Genomic DNA, 17,961 nt, shown 5'->3' with positions numbered 1-17,961 from the left:
CACTGAGGTAGAATGACTTGCCAGTCACTCAGCAGGTCAGCAGGCGGGGAGGACTGAATCCCAGCCTGAGAGCACCAAAGCTTGTGTCCCTGCAGTACCGAGCCCCAAGCCTGCGCGCCCTGGTGCCCATCTCTGAGTTGGGCCGTCTTGGAAGGGTTCCCTTCCTCCTCCAAGATGGTGTGTGAGGAGCCTTCAGTACGACCCAGGGTGTAAAGTGTCCAACTCTAGTCGGGGCTTGATGGTGTCCCCGCCGAGTCCCAGGAGAGAGAAGACCCCTTCCTGGAGTCCAGGGCTCCCAGGAAGAAACTGGCATTTGTGCCTTTGCTGCGGCTTCTGGAGGCGGAGACTCTGAGCCCTGGGAGAGCCTTCCGCAGCCCCGTTTCCTCAAAAATCCAACCTGCCCGGGTGGCGGGTCCTGAGCTGTGCTCAGGAAGCTGGAATCTGACCCTGGTGGCGTCGGGCCCGGTCTCCATGGCAGCCGAGCATTTATTACCCGGGCCTCCACCCAGCTTGGCAGACTTTAGACTTGAGGCTGGAGGAAACTGAACGCGGTTCTGGGAGCAGTGAACGCACGGGTGGCAGCCGGGGCCTCAGGATGGTGAGTGAGGGTCTGTGTGGGCCTGGCCAGGGCTGGGGGTGTGAGCCTCAGGTGGAGCCCTCCCCTGACTGCTTTCCTTTCTCTGCTGCAGGCCAAGTTTCTTTCCCAAGACCAAATTAATGGTAGGTTGGGTTTGTTCTTTAATTAGCAACTCAGCAAAACATGGGTCTCATTAGGCAGTTTGCTCTGCTCATGTTTTCTTGGTGGGAAGGAAGGTGGCTGGGCGAGAGCTGGGCCCACCCACGGGGCCAAGAGCTGCAGGGAGGCGGCCGTCAGTGGGCTGGGGGTCGGGGGTAAGCCTCCAAAATAGAAATGTGGCTTTATACGTGTCAGTGTGATTTACAAGCCAGGGCGCTAAGACAGAGCCCACTAGGTTTCCCTCCAGAGCCTGACCAGTTGGATTTGGGGACTGAGGGGACTGGGGATGGAGAGAGAGACCATTAAAGGTATGGCTGACAGCAGGGAAAGAGGAGGGGCTTTGTAACTGAGACAGAACAGAGGCCAGGTTTGCACTCTCCAGCAGGATGTGTCTACTCTCTGGGCCTCAGTCTCCCTATCTGTAAAATGGGAGGGGGTCCACTGAGTCCCCTTTGCCCTGGCATCAAGTCTGGTTTGGGTGTGAGCACTTCATTCCCTGGGTCCCCTACTCTGCCAGCCCTCGACCAGGCTTCAGTTTCACACCATGCAGGTTCTATTTCCACAAGGCCAAGAGCACAAAGGGTTGGGTTACAAAGAACTCAGGGGCCCAGACCTGAGCCAGGGGAGCCTCATGACTGCAGCCCCCCTATACCTGGCAGGAGAGGCCCAGGAGGCACAGCCAGCTGCTGCTTGAGGTTGTGACCCTGAACCTGTCCCAACAGTGGACGTCAATGGGCCTGAGAGTCCCCCCAGGCATCCCTATTCCTCCAGGTCTCTGCTGAAACATCGCCTTCTCAGTGAGTCCTTCGCTGACTACTGGAGCTAAAATTACAGGTACCAAGGCTGGGCGCGGTGGCTCACGCCTGTAATCCCAGCACTTTGGGAGGCCAAGGCGAGCAGATCACGAGGTCAGGAGTTCGAGACCAGCCTGGACAATATGTTGAAACCCCGTCTCTACTAAAAATACAAAAATTAGCTGGGCATGGTGGTGGGTGCCTGTACTCCCAGCTGCTCAGGAGGCTGAGGCAGAAGAATCGCTTGAACCCAGGAGGCGGGGTTGCAGTGAGCCAAGATCGTGCCACTGCACTCCAGCCTGGGCGACAGAGTGAGACTCTGTCTCAACAACAACAAATTACAGGCACCTTGGGCCCTTGTGATCCAGGGTAGGGTCCTGAGAGCCCAGCCAAATGGGGTTAGGGTTACCCGGCCAGGAGTTCCAGAGTTCTGGGTATTCTGAGCTTGGTCTAGAGGGGCAGGAATTGTGAGCTCCAGGTGGGCACCTCCATGTAGACCCCTCAAACTCTTTATCCCAAGAGGAGGGCCAGGGCAGGAGCAGGGACTTTTAAAACACAGGGCCCGGGGCAGCACCCTCTTGTCCAGGTCCAAAGGTGATACTGAATGGTGGACTGAGGGCTGGAGTTCAGCTCTCAGCCTCAGCATCCTCCCACCCATGCCTGGTTTTAAGGCTCACTGACCCTCCCTCCTGGGATGGCCAAAGCTCTCAGAAGGGAAGAAGGTAATTTCTCTTTGTATCCCAGTATCTGACACCAAGAAAGTGGCCACCAATGTTTAACGAGTGTGTAAAAGACTGGACGGGATGGCCTAGCGAAGTGGAAAGAACAGGGGCTTTGGAGGCGGCAGACCTGAAGCCTAATCACCCTGAGCCTCGGTTTTCTCACCTGTGAAGTAGGCATATGCCACCTCACCAGGCTGCTGCGAGCCAGGGACAGAGGGGGATAATGTCAGTTACGTGCTGGACGCTGGGCCAGGCACAGGCAGGTGTCACCCACATGTAGGCTGGGGCTGGCTCACTACAGCTAGCAAGAGCCATTTTTTAGGAATTTTGCAAGCAGGATGTTAAAGCCAGCCATTATTAAATAATGTAGGATCAAACAATGTTTCAGTCCCTACATCTATCTATACAAAAAGTTAAAAAGACAGCCCTATTGTGCTCAGTAGAGCTGGTGATTTCAAATAAGTTTCAATTTAATGAATGTATTTGGTACAAGGGTGAGAAATAGTTTAACAGTAGATCACATCAGATTTTTCATTGGAAAAAGAATCACACTCATTGGCATACAGCTTCATTTGTCAAATCATGGTCGAATCAAAACTAGGTTGGCAATGGATATAAGAGTTGGCAAAACTTGGGCTGGGCATGGTGGCTCACGTCTGTAATCCCAGCACTTGGGGAGGCCGAGGCGGGTGGATCACCTGAGGTCAGGGGCTCAAAACCAGCCTGGCCAACATGGTGAAACCCCATCTCTACTAAAAATACAAAACTTGGTGGGTGTGGTGGTGCACGCCTGTAATCCCAGTACTTTGGGAGGCGAAGGTGGGCAAATCACCTGAGGTCAGGAATTCGAGACCAGCCTGCCAACATGGCAAAACCCCATCTCTACTAAAAGTACAAAAAATTTAGCCGGGTGTGGTGGCAGGTGCCTGAAATCCCAGCTACTCAAGAGGCTGAGGCAGGAGAATCACCTGAACCCAGAAGGCAGGGGTTGCAGTGACCTGAGATCAAACCACTACACTCCAGCCTGGGCAACAAGAATGAGATTCTATCTCAAAAAATAAATAAATAGATAAATAGCCGGTCGTGATGGTGCATGGTGCATGCCTGTAATCCCAGCTCCATGGGCGGCCGAGGCAGGAGAATCGCTTGAATCTGGGAGTGGAGGCTGCAATGAGCCAAAATCGTGCCATTGCACTCTAGCCTGGGCAACAAGAGTGAAACTCTTTCAAAAAAAAAAAGAGTTGGCAAAACTCATTCGTAGTAATCAAGTGGCCAGATGGAATTTATTTATTTGAGACAGAGCCTTGCTCTGTGCAATTGCATGATCTCCGCTCATTTCAACCTTCACCACCCAGACTCAAGGCACTCTCCCCCCTCTCTCTCCTGAGCAGCTGGGACTACAGGCACGCAGCACCACACACAAAATATTTTTAAATATTTTGTAGACATGAGGTCTTACTATATTGTCTGGGCTGGTCTCAAACTCCTGGGCCCAAGTGATACTCCTGTCTCGCCCTCCCAAAGTGCTGGGATTACAGGCGTGAGCCACTGTGCCCAGCCCTAGATGGAATTTATAATAAAGAATAGTGTACATTTCCGTATTATTTGTAAGTTGTGTGCTACACATCCTTTATGTTTGTACAGTGCAGAGGACACAAGTACATATATGATCAGATCTGATGGTTAAACATCCAGCACAGCTGGTGTTATCCTAGGCCTTGCGCAGGTCTCTTTCTTGTCCCGGGGGATTTGCATTTTCAAAGAGAAGACTTAAAGGGGATTTTTAATCCAATTCATTTAACCCAATTAATCCTTTCATTCAACAGATGTTTGTGTCCCTTCTTTGTGCTAGCCCCGTTCCAGGCACTAGAGCTACAACAGTGAACACAAAGACAAAAATCCCTTCCTCACGGGGGTCACCATCGAGGGAGGGGAACGTGGTGAAATATAGGTGCTAGTATGTTAGAGGGCCGACCTGGCAGGAGGAAGAGCAGGAAGGAGAGCCAGGAGGTGAGGAGGGAGAGTGGAGAGAGGGTGGAGGAAGGGGCCAGTGGGAAGCCCAGGTGGGTCTCCAACACCCTGCTGTCTGTTCCAGTGCAGGAATTCCAAGTTCACATCTGGCCTTCCAGGTCTTTAAAGGCGTGTGAGGCAGGGAGACGGCGCATATCTGATGTGAAGGTTTGTTAGGAGTTGGGCCTCTGAGCCCTGGCGCTGCTGCTGGCAAGGACCACAGGTCCCCAGTGACTGACAGGGCTTGTCAGGGAGTGGTGAAGTGCGCCCATCTGCAGATCCAGGCTGATTCTGGACCCCAAGGGTGTGATGAGCACCTTCCAGCACAGGTCAGGCAGGGACGGCGGTGGGCCTCTGGCCCTCCCTCACCCAGGGGCAAACCCAGACAGAAAGACAAGGTGAGAGTGGCCATGAGAGGTCCCAGGGGCACCACCTGCAGTGCTAAGGTTAAGCTCTGTGATTGGGCAGCCCTCTCTCTGTCCCCCTGACGTGAAGTGATGGCGTTGTCCCGTCTGGCACTGGGCCCTCTTGCAGGCAATTTGGTTTTATGGGAATCAAAGCTGGGGTCTTAGGCCAGGCTCTGGCCCTGCTTCCTCTGGGCCGCTTCGGCCCCTGCCACCTGGTCCTGTCTTTGGTTTGCTCCTTTGGAAGCTCAGGCTCTGGAACGTTCTGAAAGGGCAGGTGTGTGGGACTGGGGGTTCCTCTGTCTCTCCACAAAGGCCATGAATTTGTCTCTAAATGGTACATGGCAATCTGCCTGTCTTTAGTGACACCCCTGAAATCCTACCAGGGAGGCCTGAGTGCCTTCATTAGGGAGTATGAAGGGACCCCTGGTCTGGGCTAGGGATTTGAGGGGGCTCCTTCTACGTCCTCTCCCTCGCTCTGCTGCACTCAGCGGTGTTTGCCCTGGAACTGAAGGCAGTGTGGCCTGGCGGGCAGAGCTGCCCACAGCCAGGCAGTCAGTGTTGCAGCCCTCAGTGCCCTGTCTGCACATGGGAATATGAGGAGCGTGTCACAGGGTGGTGGGGATGAAGCGAGGGCCTGGGGGCAGAGTGCTCAGCAATGTGAACTGTCATTGTTGCTGTCATCAGCTAAGGTGCTGTTGTCCAGGCCTCTAAGGACCCACCTGGGTGGTGTGAGAAGCAGGAGAGAGAACAGAGCCCTGAGCCCCAGCCTGGGATGGCCAGCGCCAGGCCACTGGGTTCCCACGGCTCCACCCACAGGCCCGGGTGCCTCGTCTGGGCTGGATGAGAATCTCCCTGTCCTGATGGTAGCCCCACCTACCCCCAAATCAGACGTTCAGTCAGTGCGGCCCAGGGACTTTCCCTGAACTCCCAGCTGGCCTTCCTGGGACTCCCAGGGCTGGGAGCCCGTGGGACGGCTGTGTCAGGCCAGGAGCCTGTGGGACAGCTATGTCAGGCCGGGAGACTGTGGGTTTAGGGGAGCCTTAGCTCCGGCTGCCTTCCACCTCTACCAAGTACCGAGGGAGAAGGGGCTTCAGACCCTGGGAGAATTTCCCAGCTGGACTCTTTGAAGCCTCTAAGAACAGGACCAGGGCCCAAGTCCATGGATAGCTTGAGGGTTCAGCAGCCTGGAGGCCAGGGCGGGAGCAATAGGCTCAGAAATGCCCCAGCTCTAATGATGATAATATCACCATATGAGGGCCACTCTCTGCCAGGCCTCCTGGGATTTCTGGCTCTCACGGTAATCCTGAGGCCTTATTATTCCCATTGTCCAGAAAAGTTGTGTTTGCAGAGGTCCCCTGGGGGTCTGGACGCCTTGCTGTGGGTTTCTGCTCTCCGCTGTGAGCCCTGGAGGGGTACTGTCCTGGGAGTTGTAGTCCTGAGGGTTGGGCGGGGGAGGGGGAGGGAGAAGGAAGGGAGGGGGAGTAGGGAGGAAGGGAAGAGGAGCCAGATAAAATACAGGATACCCAGTTAAATAGAATTTCAGACAACAAATACTTTCTCAATAGAAGTATATGTCCTATGCAAAATTAGGGGCATACAATTAAAATGTATTCAGTGTTTTTCTGAATTCAGTTTAACCTGGCAGTCCTGTATTTTCATTTGCTATATCTAGCACCCTTGGGAGGGGAGGGGAGGGGAGGGGAGAGAGGGATGGCAGGAGTGGGCAAAAGGAAGGGGAAAAGAGGGAGAAGAAACTGAGGACAGGGAGGGCGGCATCAGCGGAGAGTGACCAGACGCTGCTGACCCTGCCTCTGGGCTGTGCGCAGAGTACAAGGAATGCTTCTCCCTGTATGACAAGCAGCAGAGGGGGAAGATAAAAGCCACAGACCTCATGGTGGCCATGAGGTGCCTGGGGGCCAGCCCGACGCCAGGGGAGGTGCAGCGGCACCTGCAGACCCACGGGATAGGTGAGTGGTGGTGGGAACAACGCTGAGTGGGGAGGGGCCCGGCAGGTGGGTGCAGACGGTAGAGGTGTGAAAAGCTCAGCAGTTTGAGGGGCAGCTGGCAGGCAGGCCTCCTGGGGACCCAGCTGTGGCAGCCCCAGACCAGGAGTGCTGTGCCTTACTTCGGCTTCCTGGAATCCTCATAGCAATCAGTGATACCTCATCTCACAGACCTTGGGATCTAGGCGTTCCAACAGACTTATCAAACCCAGGGAAAAGCCGCGCTGACAGCAATCCCAATGTTTTATAGAAACATTTCCGTTTGTTGAGTATTTGTCATGTGCTTACCTCCAAAACCCTACGAAGTAGGCATTCTCTTAACCTCATTTTCTCTTTTTTTTTTTTTTTTTTTTTTTTTGAGACAGAGTTGCTCTGTCGCCCAGGCTGGAATGCAGTGATGAGATCTCGGCTCACTGCAACCTCTGCCTCCCAGGTTCAAGTGATTCTCCTGCCTCAGCCTCCTAAGTAGCTGGGATTACAGGCACCCGCCACCACGCCTGGCTAATTTTTGTATTTTTAGTAGAGACGGGGTTTTGCCCTGTTGGCCAGGCTGGACTCAAACTCCTGATCTCAGGTGATCTGCCTTCCTCGGCCTCCCAAAGTGCTGGGGTTAGAGGCATGAGCCACTGTGCCTGGCTTTCTCCTAACCCACTTTACAAGCAAAGATCAAGGTTTACAGCCATTAAGTTCTTGAGCCAGTGATGGCATCAGGATTAGAACCCAATTCTTCTGATACCAAAGACTGACCTAAAAACTATGCAATAGTTTTTAGAAAAACTATTGCTAGAAAAAAAAAAATGCCGAAAGAAAACCCATCCAAAATGTTACCAAGTAGTTCTCTCTGGTGATGGGATTATGGGTGATTTTTATTTCTTTTATTGTTGTTTCCTGTATTTTCAACAATGAGAACATATACGGCTTTTCACAGTCAGAAGCAGATTTTATGTTTTGTTGTGTTTTTTTCTAAGAAAAAAAGTAGTAGTTTCAGAGGCTGGGGTGGCTGTTTGCATTGGAGGCTGGACACTCAGGAAGGAGGGACTGGCCCAGGGGAAGGGGGTCCCCTGGGAAGAACACTTGACCCAGAGCCCACAGGCTGCTGCTCAGTCTCAGGCCCCCAGCTTCCTCATCTCATGGGGGTCACCACCATCTGCTAGGGTTACCGAAGGCCCCACTAGAGGATGCCCGCAGTGGCGCTGGGATCCTGCCCTGGGGCAGGCCACGCTGGGCCCAGGTGGGCCTCTGAAGGCCTGCAGCCTGGCGGCAGGGTGCTCAGTGGTCTGATACCTGAGATCCCCCATGTCCAGCTCCAAAGCGGTAGTGGTTTCCTTGATTTCTGTCTCCTCTAAACAAATAGGAAGTTGTAGTCAGGGGAAGTTTTGATTTCCTGCAGTTACATCCCAGCCAGGGCGCGTGGAGGAGGGGCTGGGGTGGAAACTGCAGTGAGGGGAAGACAGGTGAGCAGCCCAGCCTGGCACTGAGGCTTGAGGCCGCAGGTGGGGGCACTGATCCATCCTGGTAGATGTGCTGTGGTGGTTGTCAAAGGTGGAATGGACACATGGACCTGTTTCCCTCCAGTTCAGGGCAGGAGGGAAGCGCTAGAAGGGAGTAGAGGAGCCCAGTCCTCCATCTGTGGATGGGACCCCGCTTTCTTGAGTTTTGGGGTGATGATAAGCATCATCACTGAGGACGTTGCTGAAATGAAGAATGTCCAGTCCAGTGAGGGGCCCGTTGTGGGAACTCGGTGGGAGAGGCTGCATCCTCTTCACTGTGACCACTGCCACATCCTGGCGTTCCCTGGTCGGTGACCCTTGAACTGGATGTGCAGGTCCAGCAGGAGGCTAACTGGCTTCCCAAGAGCCTTTTTCCCTCTGCTCACTCTGCTGTGTTTGTGGGTTCCCTAGATGGAAATGGAGAGCTGGATTTCTCCACTTTTCTGACCATTATGCACATGCAAATAAAACAAGAAGACCCAAAGAAAGAAATTCTTCTAGCCATGTTGATGGCGGACAAGGAGAAGAAAGGTTACATCATGGCGTCCGACCTGCGGTCAAAACTTACGAGCCTCGGGGAGAAGCTCACCCACAAGGAAGGTAACAGCCTGGGGCCTGTCTCCCACCAGTCAGAGGGGGTTAGGAAGTTGGGAGGAGGGCACCAAAGCCCGGCTGATGCCACCAGGGTGGTGCAGACCATCTCTGTTGATGCATGCACAGGAGACTGTGAGCAGATGCCATACTAGGTGGGTGCTGGAGCCTGGGGAAGAACCAGGGGGCCTGGAGGGGTGCAGGGAGAAGTCTGCCAGGGTGAAGGGACAGCTGGGGGGAAACCCAGCTTGGACCCCACAGGGCAGGGAAGCTGGAGCGTGCAGTCCGGCCTCCCCCTGTGTTTAAGCTCTCACCGTGGGGCTTCGTCTAGTGCCTATGACAGCCCTGGGAGCACAAGTGCCTACTTCTACTGATAAAGAAGCGGGGGAGTGAGTGGCTCCTGAGCAGCAGTGCGGGAGTGAAGGCAGGTCTAGACATCCCTGCCCCTCCTCCCATCACAGCAGTCTCTGCAGTTGCTGCTGAGGTTGAGTTTCCGAATTGAGGTGCTGCTTTGCTTCCTTTCCAACTCAGGCTGCTCTAAGCTCTTCCAGAAGGGGGCTCCACAGGGAACTTTGCCAGGACACTTGGAGAACTGCCGAGACAGGCGGGGTTCCTGGTCCCAGAGCCCCGTGAGAAGGGGTCTCTCTGCCTTGTGCCTTCCTGCAGCCCAGCAGGCCTTCTTGCCTCAGAGCAGGACAGAGCCTGGGGTTTTCTAGGAAAGCCCTTTGTACACACTGTCAAAGGGACCCCCACGCCGGGCCATTTGCAGCCTTTGTTCTTCCAGTCTGCGGACCCTCCTGCCCAGCCCTGCCACATCAGCAGCAGCCAGCCAGCTCTGCCTCTGCCCAAGGCCAGGGACCCCGACCTCAGAGCCTGGGGTTTCTAGTTAGGCTGCCCTGCTGGCCTGTGGTTGGGACAGGAGAGCTGGGCTTGGCCACAAGTGGGTGCTGAAAACAGGCTTCAAAATGATGGACTTTCCGTCCCTGGTTAAATCACCATAAACCACTGGAGGAGGGGTTTGAGGTTGTGGTTTGAATCCTGGGTGCTGGGAGACCTCTCTCCCACCTCACTTTCCTTGCTAGAAATGAGGGTACAAAAGGTGACCCCTCAGGTCCCTCTGAGCTACCACTCTACAAATCAGTCTGCTCAGATTTTAGCTGCCGCCATTAAGGCACAGTGCAGAGAGTTTAAAAATTGCCTGACATAAAACTTAGCCAGGCGTGGTGGCGCACGCCTGTAGCCCCAGCTACTCGGGAGGCTGAGGCAGGAGAACAGCTTGAATCTGGGAGGCAGAGGTTGCAGAGAGCCGAGCTTGCGCCACTACACTCCAGCCTGGGGAACAGAATGAGACTTCATCTCCAAAAGTAAATAAATAAATAAATAATCAATCGCCCAACAGCAGGCTGGGTCTCCATACCCCACTTTCCCAGGCTCACCTCTTGTGGCTATTTTCACATAGACAGGGAAGACATGGGCCGTCCTTCCCTCCCAGACTCCCCACAGGACACCGCCCAGCCCTCTAGGCAACAGGTGGAGTCAGCAGAGGGAGCAGGGCCTTATTTTTGTGGTTAATGATCTCTGTCCTAAAGCAATGTCATGGCCACAGACTCACATACATCTCTCATAACCAGCAGAGGAATGTTTCACAGAAACTGGTGAGTTCCAGACAAGCAGGGACACCGATTTCCCTCTCACTTGCCACGGGAGATGGGAAGAATGATACCAGCAGCAGGAATCCTTTCTCTGGGTGATCGAAAGACAATTTTCAGTTTGATTAAAAAACATCCTTGGAACGGCTGCGGGTGAAGCCTTTTCCTCCTGAGGCCTGGGACGGGCTGACTTCAGCACTGGCTTTTTATGGATCTTTGAAGTGAGACGGAGTGAAAGGCTATTCTACTCAGGTGTCCTCAGCACCTGGCTAAGTGCTGTCCCTCGCCCAGATGGGAAGAGGCTGCAGTGACTGGCCCTGGAGCTGATGTTGGCCTGCCCCCCAGGATGGTTTTAGCCAGCTGGCTGATTGTAGAAACTTCTCCACAAAATGAGATGAATTAGTGTCCTCAAATTCTCCCATTACTCAGAACTACCATCAGCTTAGGCACAAGGCACGGTGATTCTACTTTCGAGGATAGTTAAGCACAGAATCACAGGATATTTTCTAACTGACTACAGGGGTGTGTGTGTGGAAGGTGTCCAGGCCTGGGAAGTTGACACAGGGCAGTGAGATGAGGATGGGCTAAAGAGGCATGGTAGGTTGGCCCCAAGAGGCCATTGTGGAGAATACAAGCTGAAATGGCTCTTGCCAACACCTGGGACAAGCTAGTATTTTATCCCAGGAATCCAGAACCAGAAGAAACAAGCAAATGAAGTTTTTTTTTGTTTTTTTGTTTTTTTTCTGGAGCGATGGAGAACAATGGCAGTCTTGTATGCTGTGAGCTCTCAACACAGTTGGATTTATTTTTCTCTCATAAAAACCCATCCCCCAAACATACTTTTTTTTAGAAGTGATGGTAGCAGACAGTGCTTTTCACTAAGTCCTCTCTTGGGGTGGGGGCAGGGGTGGTGAGGAGCATTGGCTTAGGGGAGAAGGCAGGCAAGTGAGGGGCAGGCCGAAGCCTGGGGCTGCCGAGGATGTTCGCTCTGCCTGCAGGCTGAGCTGGTGGAAGGTAAAAACTCCAGGACAAAGGTTTCTAGAAATAGAGGCACAGGGGTCATATTTTCATGAAAAAATAAAAATAAAAGCACAGGGTGGGCCAGGCACAGTGGTTCATGCCTGTAATCCCAGCACTTTGGGAGGCTGAGGTGGGTGGATCACCTGAGGTCAGGAGTTCAAGACGAGCCTGGCCAACATGGTGAAACCCTGTCTCTACTAAAAATAAGAAAAAATTAGCTGGGTGTGGCGGCACGTGCCTGTAATCCCAGCTACTCGGGAGCCTGAGGCAGGAGAATCACTTCAACCTGGGAGGCGGAGGTTGTAGTGAGCGGAGATTGCGCCATTGCACTCCAGCTTGGGCAACAAGAGCGAAACTCTGTTTCAAAAAAGGAAAAAAATAAAAAAGCCCAGGGTGGCATCAGTGACCAAATCCTTACCAGTACACCTCCCTACTCCCTGCCCCTGCAGAAAGCCTGATTAGCTCTAAATGGAATCCGTGGTCTCAGGAGGGCAGGGGTGGGTTGTCCCTTTCTGTTCACTGGTTTACTTCCTGGTCTATAGGAATAGTCAACTGGACACTCAGGGAAGACCTTAGGGGAGCTCCAGTCCCCAAAGAACTCACTGTTTTATAATGGAACACTAAAGCCAAACTGAAAAATTAATGTGATTTATTGCAGTGGATGATCTTTTCAGGGAAGCAGGTATCGAACCCAACGGCAAAGTGAAGTATGATGAATTTATCCACAAGATCACCCTTCCTGGACAGGACTATTGAAGGAGGAGAATGCGAGAGCCTCCCCTGGGCCTGAAAACTTGGAGCGATTAATTTTTAAAAAGAAAAGTGTTATTTTCACTTGGGGGAGATGGCAAACACAGTGGCAAGACAACATTACCCAACTACTGAAGAGAGGCTAACTAGCAACAATAATAGATGATTTCAGCCATGCATGGTATGAGCAGATCTTTTTAATAAAAGATTTGTATTGATTTTATTAACTACCATGAGTCCGGCCCTTTCAAGCATGGAAGGAGCCTGTGGTTTGGGGTCTGGCCTGGGTTCCAGTCCTGGCTCTTCCGCTTCCCACTGTGACTTTGGGCAAATCATTTCACCCCTGAAAACTTCGGGGCCCTCACACAAGCTGGATTCCCACTTCTTACCTCATGGAGCCTGTTGAGGAAGGATTGAGCTAATGACTTAAGGGTAATCTACCAAGAGACTTACTCTGTATTTGGGGGCTAGAACCATCTTCCATATTTCCAAGATGAAGCCAGTGCTAGCTGAGAAGCTGCAACAAACAAAAAGCTGTAACACTTATGACAATTCTTGCGGTGCCAGAGGCCCATTTACAAATTCTCATTTCTATCTCAATAGATACAGTGACAAAGCTCAGGCTATTGGTTCATAAACACAGAGTATAGAGTGAAAACATTGTAGAGTGAAAACACATGCTACAATGAGGCAGCATCAGCTGAGAGCGGGAAGAGTGATCTACTTTACACCTCACACCAAAGCAAACCAGATGTGAGCGGCTGAATTCACTGGCCTTGCAGAGCTCAAGAAGGGGGCTTCCAATGCTGTGAGAATTCTGAGCTGTTCCCTGGGCTCTGTTACCAGGCAGAGAGGTTCCAGGGAGGTCTGCTTAAGTGGCCCACACTGGTCATAGCCTTAAGCCACTTCCCCAGGACTTATGGAGAGAAATAAGGGGATGGAACCAGCAATGGCCAGGGTACAATAGCCCTGGAAAACAGTAGTAGGAGCACTAGGCTTTCTGGAAGTCCATCCAGCTCGAGTGGCTTTGAGTTAGTTAGCCAGAAGGTGCCAGGTTGGTGCTGCCAGAGATTTAGAGGTGCCATACACTTGTCAAATCTGGATCATTCATAGTGCCAGCACAGTCCTAAAAAGGGCTGGAGTACCACAGCAACACAGGAGGGGCTGCAGGGCTCCAAGTGCAAAGATTTTCATGTATGTATCAAAAGTGGGTTCTCTGGGCTGCGGCTTTGTCTAGTGGTGCCACAGGCTAAAGCAGAAGAAAACCAAATCAAACGGGATGTGTCTTTTGGGAGGATGTACAAGACACAAATCTTCCACCAGGCACCGGGCACAGGGAAAACTGCAGGGAGCAAGAGTTGTAGTGTTAGTGCAACTGTCTCAACAATGCCGTGTGGCTTCAGACCCAAACAAGGCCCTGAGGAAGGAGACTCTCATTTCCCCAAGCGTAACTGCAAAGGGAGTAAGTGGGAATTCCTAGGAGCCACAGAGAAGAGTTTTGTGGGGGTGAGAGTAAGTAAATGGTCAAAATGCCAACTAGGTGAAATTGTGACTATCTGGCTGGGAAGCCCAGGTCCGCACAGTGTAGAAGCAGATGTTTTGTGGGATCTGAGGTTTATAAGATTTGGCTGCCTTAAGAATACAAAAACAGAAATGCAGAATTTCTGGGGCTGCTCCCAGGACCAGGGCAAGTGAGGGGTCCTCATGCTTAAATTTCATTACCTTCAAGGTAAATCCACCAGAGGGCCAGTTAGACGCTGCCCACCCCACCCCCCACCTCCCCCCAAGAGATCTGCTGTCACTTTCAGGCAAGGCTCAAAGGTCCTAGGCCGGCACCTCTTTTGAGCTCCAGTCATGGACATTAGGAGGTAAATCCTGCACAGCCAACCTGGAATACCAAAGATTAGATGGGAGATAGATACCAATGATTTAGATGGAACAGGAAGAGCAAGTTCTGGCTATAAAAAATGAGGGTACTTTCCGTCAAAGCTTTTCTATGTCTGTATTTATCACTGAATAGTCCCAGTATGGCTTTAAAGCAAGTTTTATGCATCTCATTTGCCTAACGGGAATCTGAAGTATAGCTTGCCAAAAACACACAGCTGGTGTGGAATTCGAACCTGGGGCTCCTCTTCACAGACTCCCTGCTCCTCATTAAGGGGATCCAGTGGTCCAGAGCCTAAGATCCTGTGAAGTGTTCCGATTCAAACCTCTACCGGAGGAAGGGCTGTTATATTACTCCTGTCCTGGTTTCAAGCTCATTCCTGAAATTCCAGCTGGTTTCTCTAGCACCTAGTGTTGTTTACAAGAAGGCCACGGTGCTCTTAGCATTCAAACTGCAGATGCTGAACAGATGCTGTGATTTATTAAAGAGCTAGCCATATTTCAACAAGAGAGGGAAATGATGGCTATATATTCATTACTTACCTCAAAGCATGCTGCAAGAAAATTAGTTACTTGTCATGCTTTGAAATCTCTGGATGAAAGGTGCTTTGGAAGCACAAACCATTATCACTTGTCTCACAGGGATTTTGTCCCCTTGAACACCCAGCAGTGTTATTTTACAGAAGACAAATTAACTGAAGGCTTTTCTTTTATTACATCTAAAGAGCTCTACATAAACAGGTAACATTCAATAGGTAAACAATTTTTTTTCCAATGCATGTAATAAATATTTTCACTTGGTACTTTTATACAAACTGACATTGTCTACTATACATTTTTAAAAGCCATTTTACTGGTTTGGCATGCGGTATGGAAATTCTAAGAGAGAAAGTTTTAAGGCAATGAATCACAGATTTAAGTTCATGGAATTTATGGTAACTTTATCTGTTTATATACATTTTCCCCTTTGTTAAACAATTAACAGCAGCACACTCTGGGACCACCAGCTATTTTCCCTCCCTCTTTCTGAAATCTAAGCTTTATGTTTAAAAAACAGAATTCAACATATATTGATAAAACAAAATTCTTACTAAAATAATTTCAAATGTGCTTTAAAAAGTCCTGAAGATCTTGAAAGTTTTATGTATTTAAAATCGAAATTGTTTTAAAAACAATGCTCTTTCCATATTAACTTAAGAGTTAGGATATCTTTTCATTCCATTTCAGACACGTGACTCAAAGGAAAATCTACCAAGGAATCAGAGTTTTCAGAGCTTACGTGAATCTTTCCTAAGTCAGTAAAGATACAGAATTGTGATAATGTCTACATAATTAGTAAAGCAATTTTAATGCTCAAAATAGTCAACCAAGCGTGGCATGGTTCTGGTTCAGTTTTTTTTTTTTTTTAAAGATGTATCCAATAACGCTCACAAAGTAATTAAAAGCCACTTTAACCCTGCTAGTCAAATAGCTATTTTATCAAAGATGTGTGCATACAGATGTAAATATACACACACACACAGTACTCTACAGAAACAAACATATGCATACCTACTATGAATGGCCAAGGCAAGGGGGATGATGGCAACTTGACTAGATTCTGAGAACTGCTATTTGTCCACAGATAGCATGTCAATGTTGGCATGGGTTGGGGAGTGAGGGTAGGCTAAGAAAAAAAGAGATGAAGTGACTCTGTGCTTTTTTTTAAACTTAGGAGTTAAAGACATAGTACATGACTCTACTAGTAATTAGTAGAGATCATAAAGTGTGATTGATATTGACCATGAGGCCAACAGAGTGACAACTATTACTTAATGCAACATTTTGGAAAGTCAACAACTGATGGAAACAAACTCCTCACAGGGTGGAATGAACTATAATTAAGACAACTTCTGAATGGCTAGTTTCTCCTGTGGACACATGACCAAAACCACTGAAACCACTCTATGTTTATTTCTCCCTATTACCTGTTCTTCTCTTAGGTTGGTAAATGTGGGACACTGAGGGAAATTAACCTTCTCTACAACTGGACAGAAGAACGTAGAGGGATATGTTTTCCACTGGATCATTCAAACAGTTTGTATAATTCAGCATCATACACAAAGTTATTGATCAGAATTTTGAGACCACTAACAATGACACATAAAAAAACAGGAAGAAAACTATTCATTTTACCTAAGACAGCTGAATTAGTAAAAATATGTTTCCTAAACCAATGTAAAATCAGAAAACAAACTCCCCACAATTTTGGTAATTTCTACCCCAGTCCAAATTTAGACACAAATTATGGTACTATTAGAAATTAGCCTAAATTAATATGACATTTGCTCACTGTAATACCAGATTCATTAAAAAACGTAACTGTTTCCTGGTTAACCGACAATCTGTTTTGTTTTTTTTATTGCAAATTGTTTTATGACTATAACTCAGCCATTTGTGTGTGGAATACACATGCGTAGGGGAAGACTATGAAACTCACTTGTTACTCACACACACTTGTTTATAAATACATATATACACACACACATATACATATCAACACCAACTTTTTTTTCCAAAATTCAAGTCAACAATTTAGTGGCAGAGAGATGCTATAAAAACATTATTTTTAGATGCCACACAGTCATGAGAACCATTAATTTTATCATACAACTGAAGTACAGCCATCTTGAATTCTACCTGGATTAAAGTAGATCATTTTGTTACCAATGCAAGGTTTAAAACTACAAGTGTATACACAAAGGTGGTCCTTCATCAACTCTGAGAACATTAACAGTTGTGGTAAGAAAATCCAGTCTGGAAAAACGGCAATCATTATGCCCCTTCTTTATATTTTCTGTTAAACCTGCCTTCTCAATCAACTAAAAAATATTTTCCACACCTGAGAACATCATACCTTCTCTGATGAGGATTTTGGAACGTAAGTAGAACGACTTTTCCTTCCCTCCAACTCATATTTCTCTCCTGAAAAACAGTTTTCAATATATTTACATGTTCCATTATGAATAAGAGTAGATCAGACTGATCCATGAATTCTAAAAAAATGACTTTCCTATGTCATACTTGTTAAAAGGTGAAGAAAAAGATAAACAAGGTAGATATGCTAAGAAAATAGGTATACTCAGAACCAAAGAGTAAAAATGACTAAGGGTCAAACACATCTTGAATTTCAACTGTTTATCAAATAGTAGACTTCTACAAAAATGTGGTGCATTGTACTTTCCAAACAATTTATTTTTAGAATAACTGACTGTTTATCTTTCTTTTTGAGGTGATGTAACATTACCTCTGTCAGCTGCACAAAACACCTGACAGGGCTTTCTAAGCTATTTTTACTTCCTACTCTGGTATGAAGATCTTACATGAAAAACTGTTACTCTGTGGCCAAAAAAGCAGGTATTCACAGACTTGGTTTAAATACACAATACTGGCAATCCAGATTTAGAATAAAGAACTAGACTAAAGTGTATTATTCATAGTTCGGCTAAGCCTACTCCTTACCCAGACAGCTTTATTCCAATATCTCTAAAACATATTCTCGGGGTACAGAGCAAATAAGAGAATATGTGATGGAGAACATGCAGTTGGGATAGTTGATAAAGATGCTCACACGTGAGTTCAAGACCTTCAAAGCACTTTGAAAGAAGCAAGCAACTGATTATATTAACTGAATGCACACTCGGGAGAAGAGGGAACAGTGATGACAGAAAAATACATACAGACGCACACAATGAACACACAACCCACGAGCCATGTCCTGAAAATACACAGGGAATGCAGCGGGACAGATGAGCTTTATAACTTAAGGCTGGATAAAATATGCACACACACACAAACAGAATCCAAGTCTGTCGTTTTCAGAAAATGGAAATCAAACTATCCCCCCAACCCCCTCCCCACAACAA

The 17,961-nt window shown here is 49.0% G+C and overlaps 1 protein-coding gene across 1 annotated transcript; it reads left to right on the top strand.

Annotated features, from left to right (window-relative positions):
• Positions 1–456: 456 nt before the first annotated feature.
• CALML4 (calmodulin like 4) lies at positions 457–16,432 on the top strand. Its single transcript, XM_015142552.3, is given in 6 exon segments — positions 457–539; positions 541–598; positions 690–720; positions 6,496–6,636; positions 8,574–8,762; positions 12,081–16,432. Coding segments are annotated over 6 exon segments (585 nt in total). The 5' UTR covers positions 457–471; the 3' UTR covers positions 12,179–16,432.
• The last annotated feature ends 1,529 nt before the right edge of the window (positions 16,433–17,961 follow it).

Source organism: Macaca mulatta, chromosome 7 (genome assembly GCF_049350105.2).
Source record: "Macaca mulatta isolate MMU2019108-1 chromosome 7, T2T-MMU8v2.0, whole genome shotgun sequence".
NCBI lineage: Eukaryota > Metazoa > Chordata > Mammalia > Primates > Cercopithecidae > Macaca > Macaca mulatta.
This window is presented reverse-complemented; position numbering and strand designations above follow the sequence as displayed.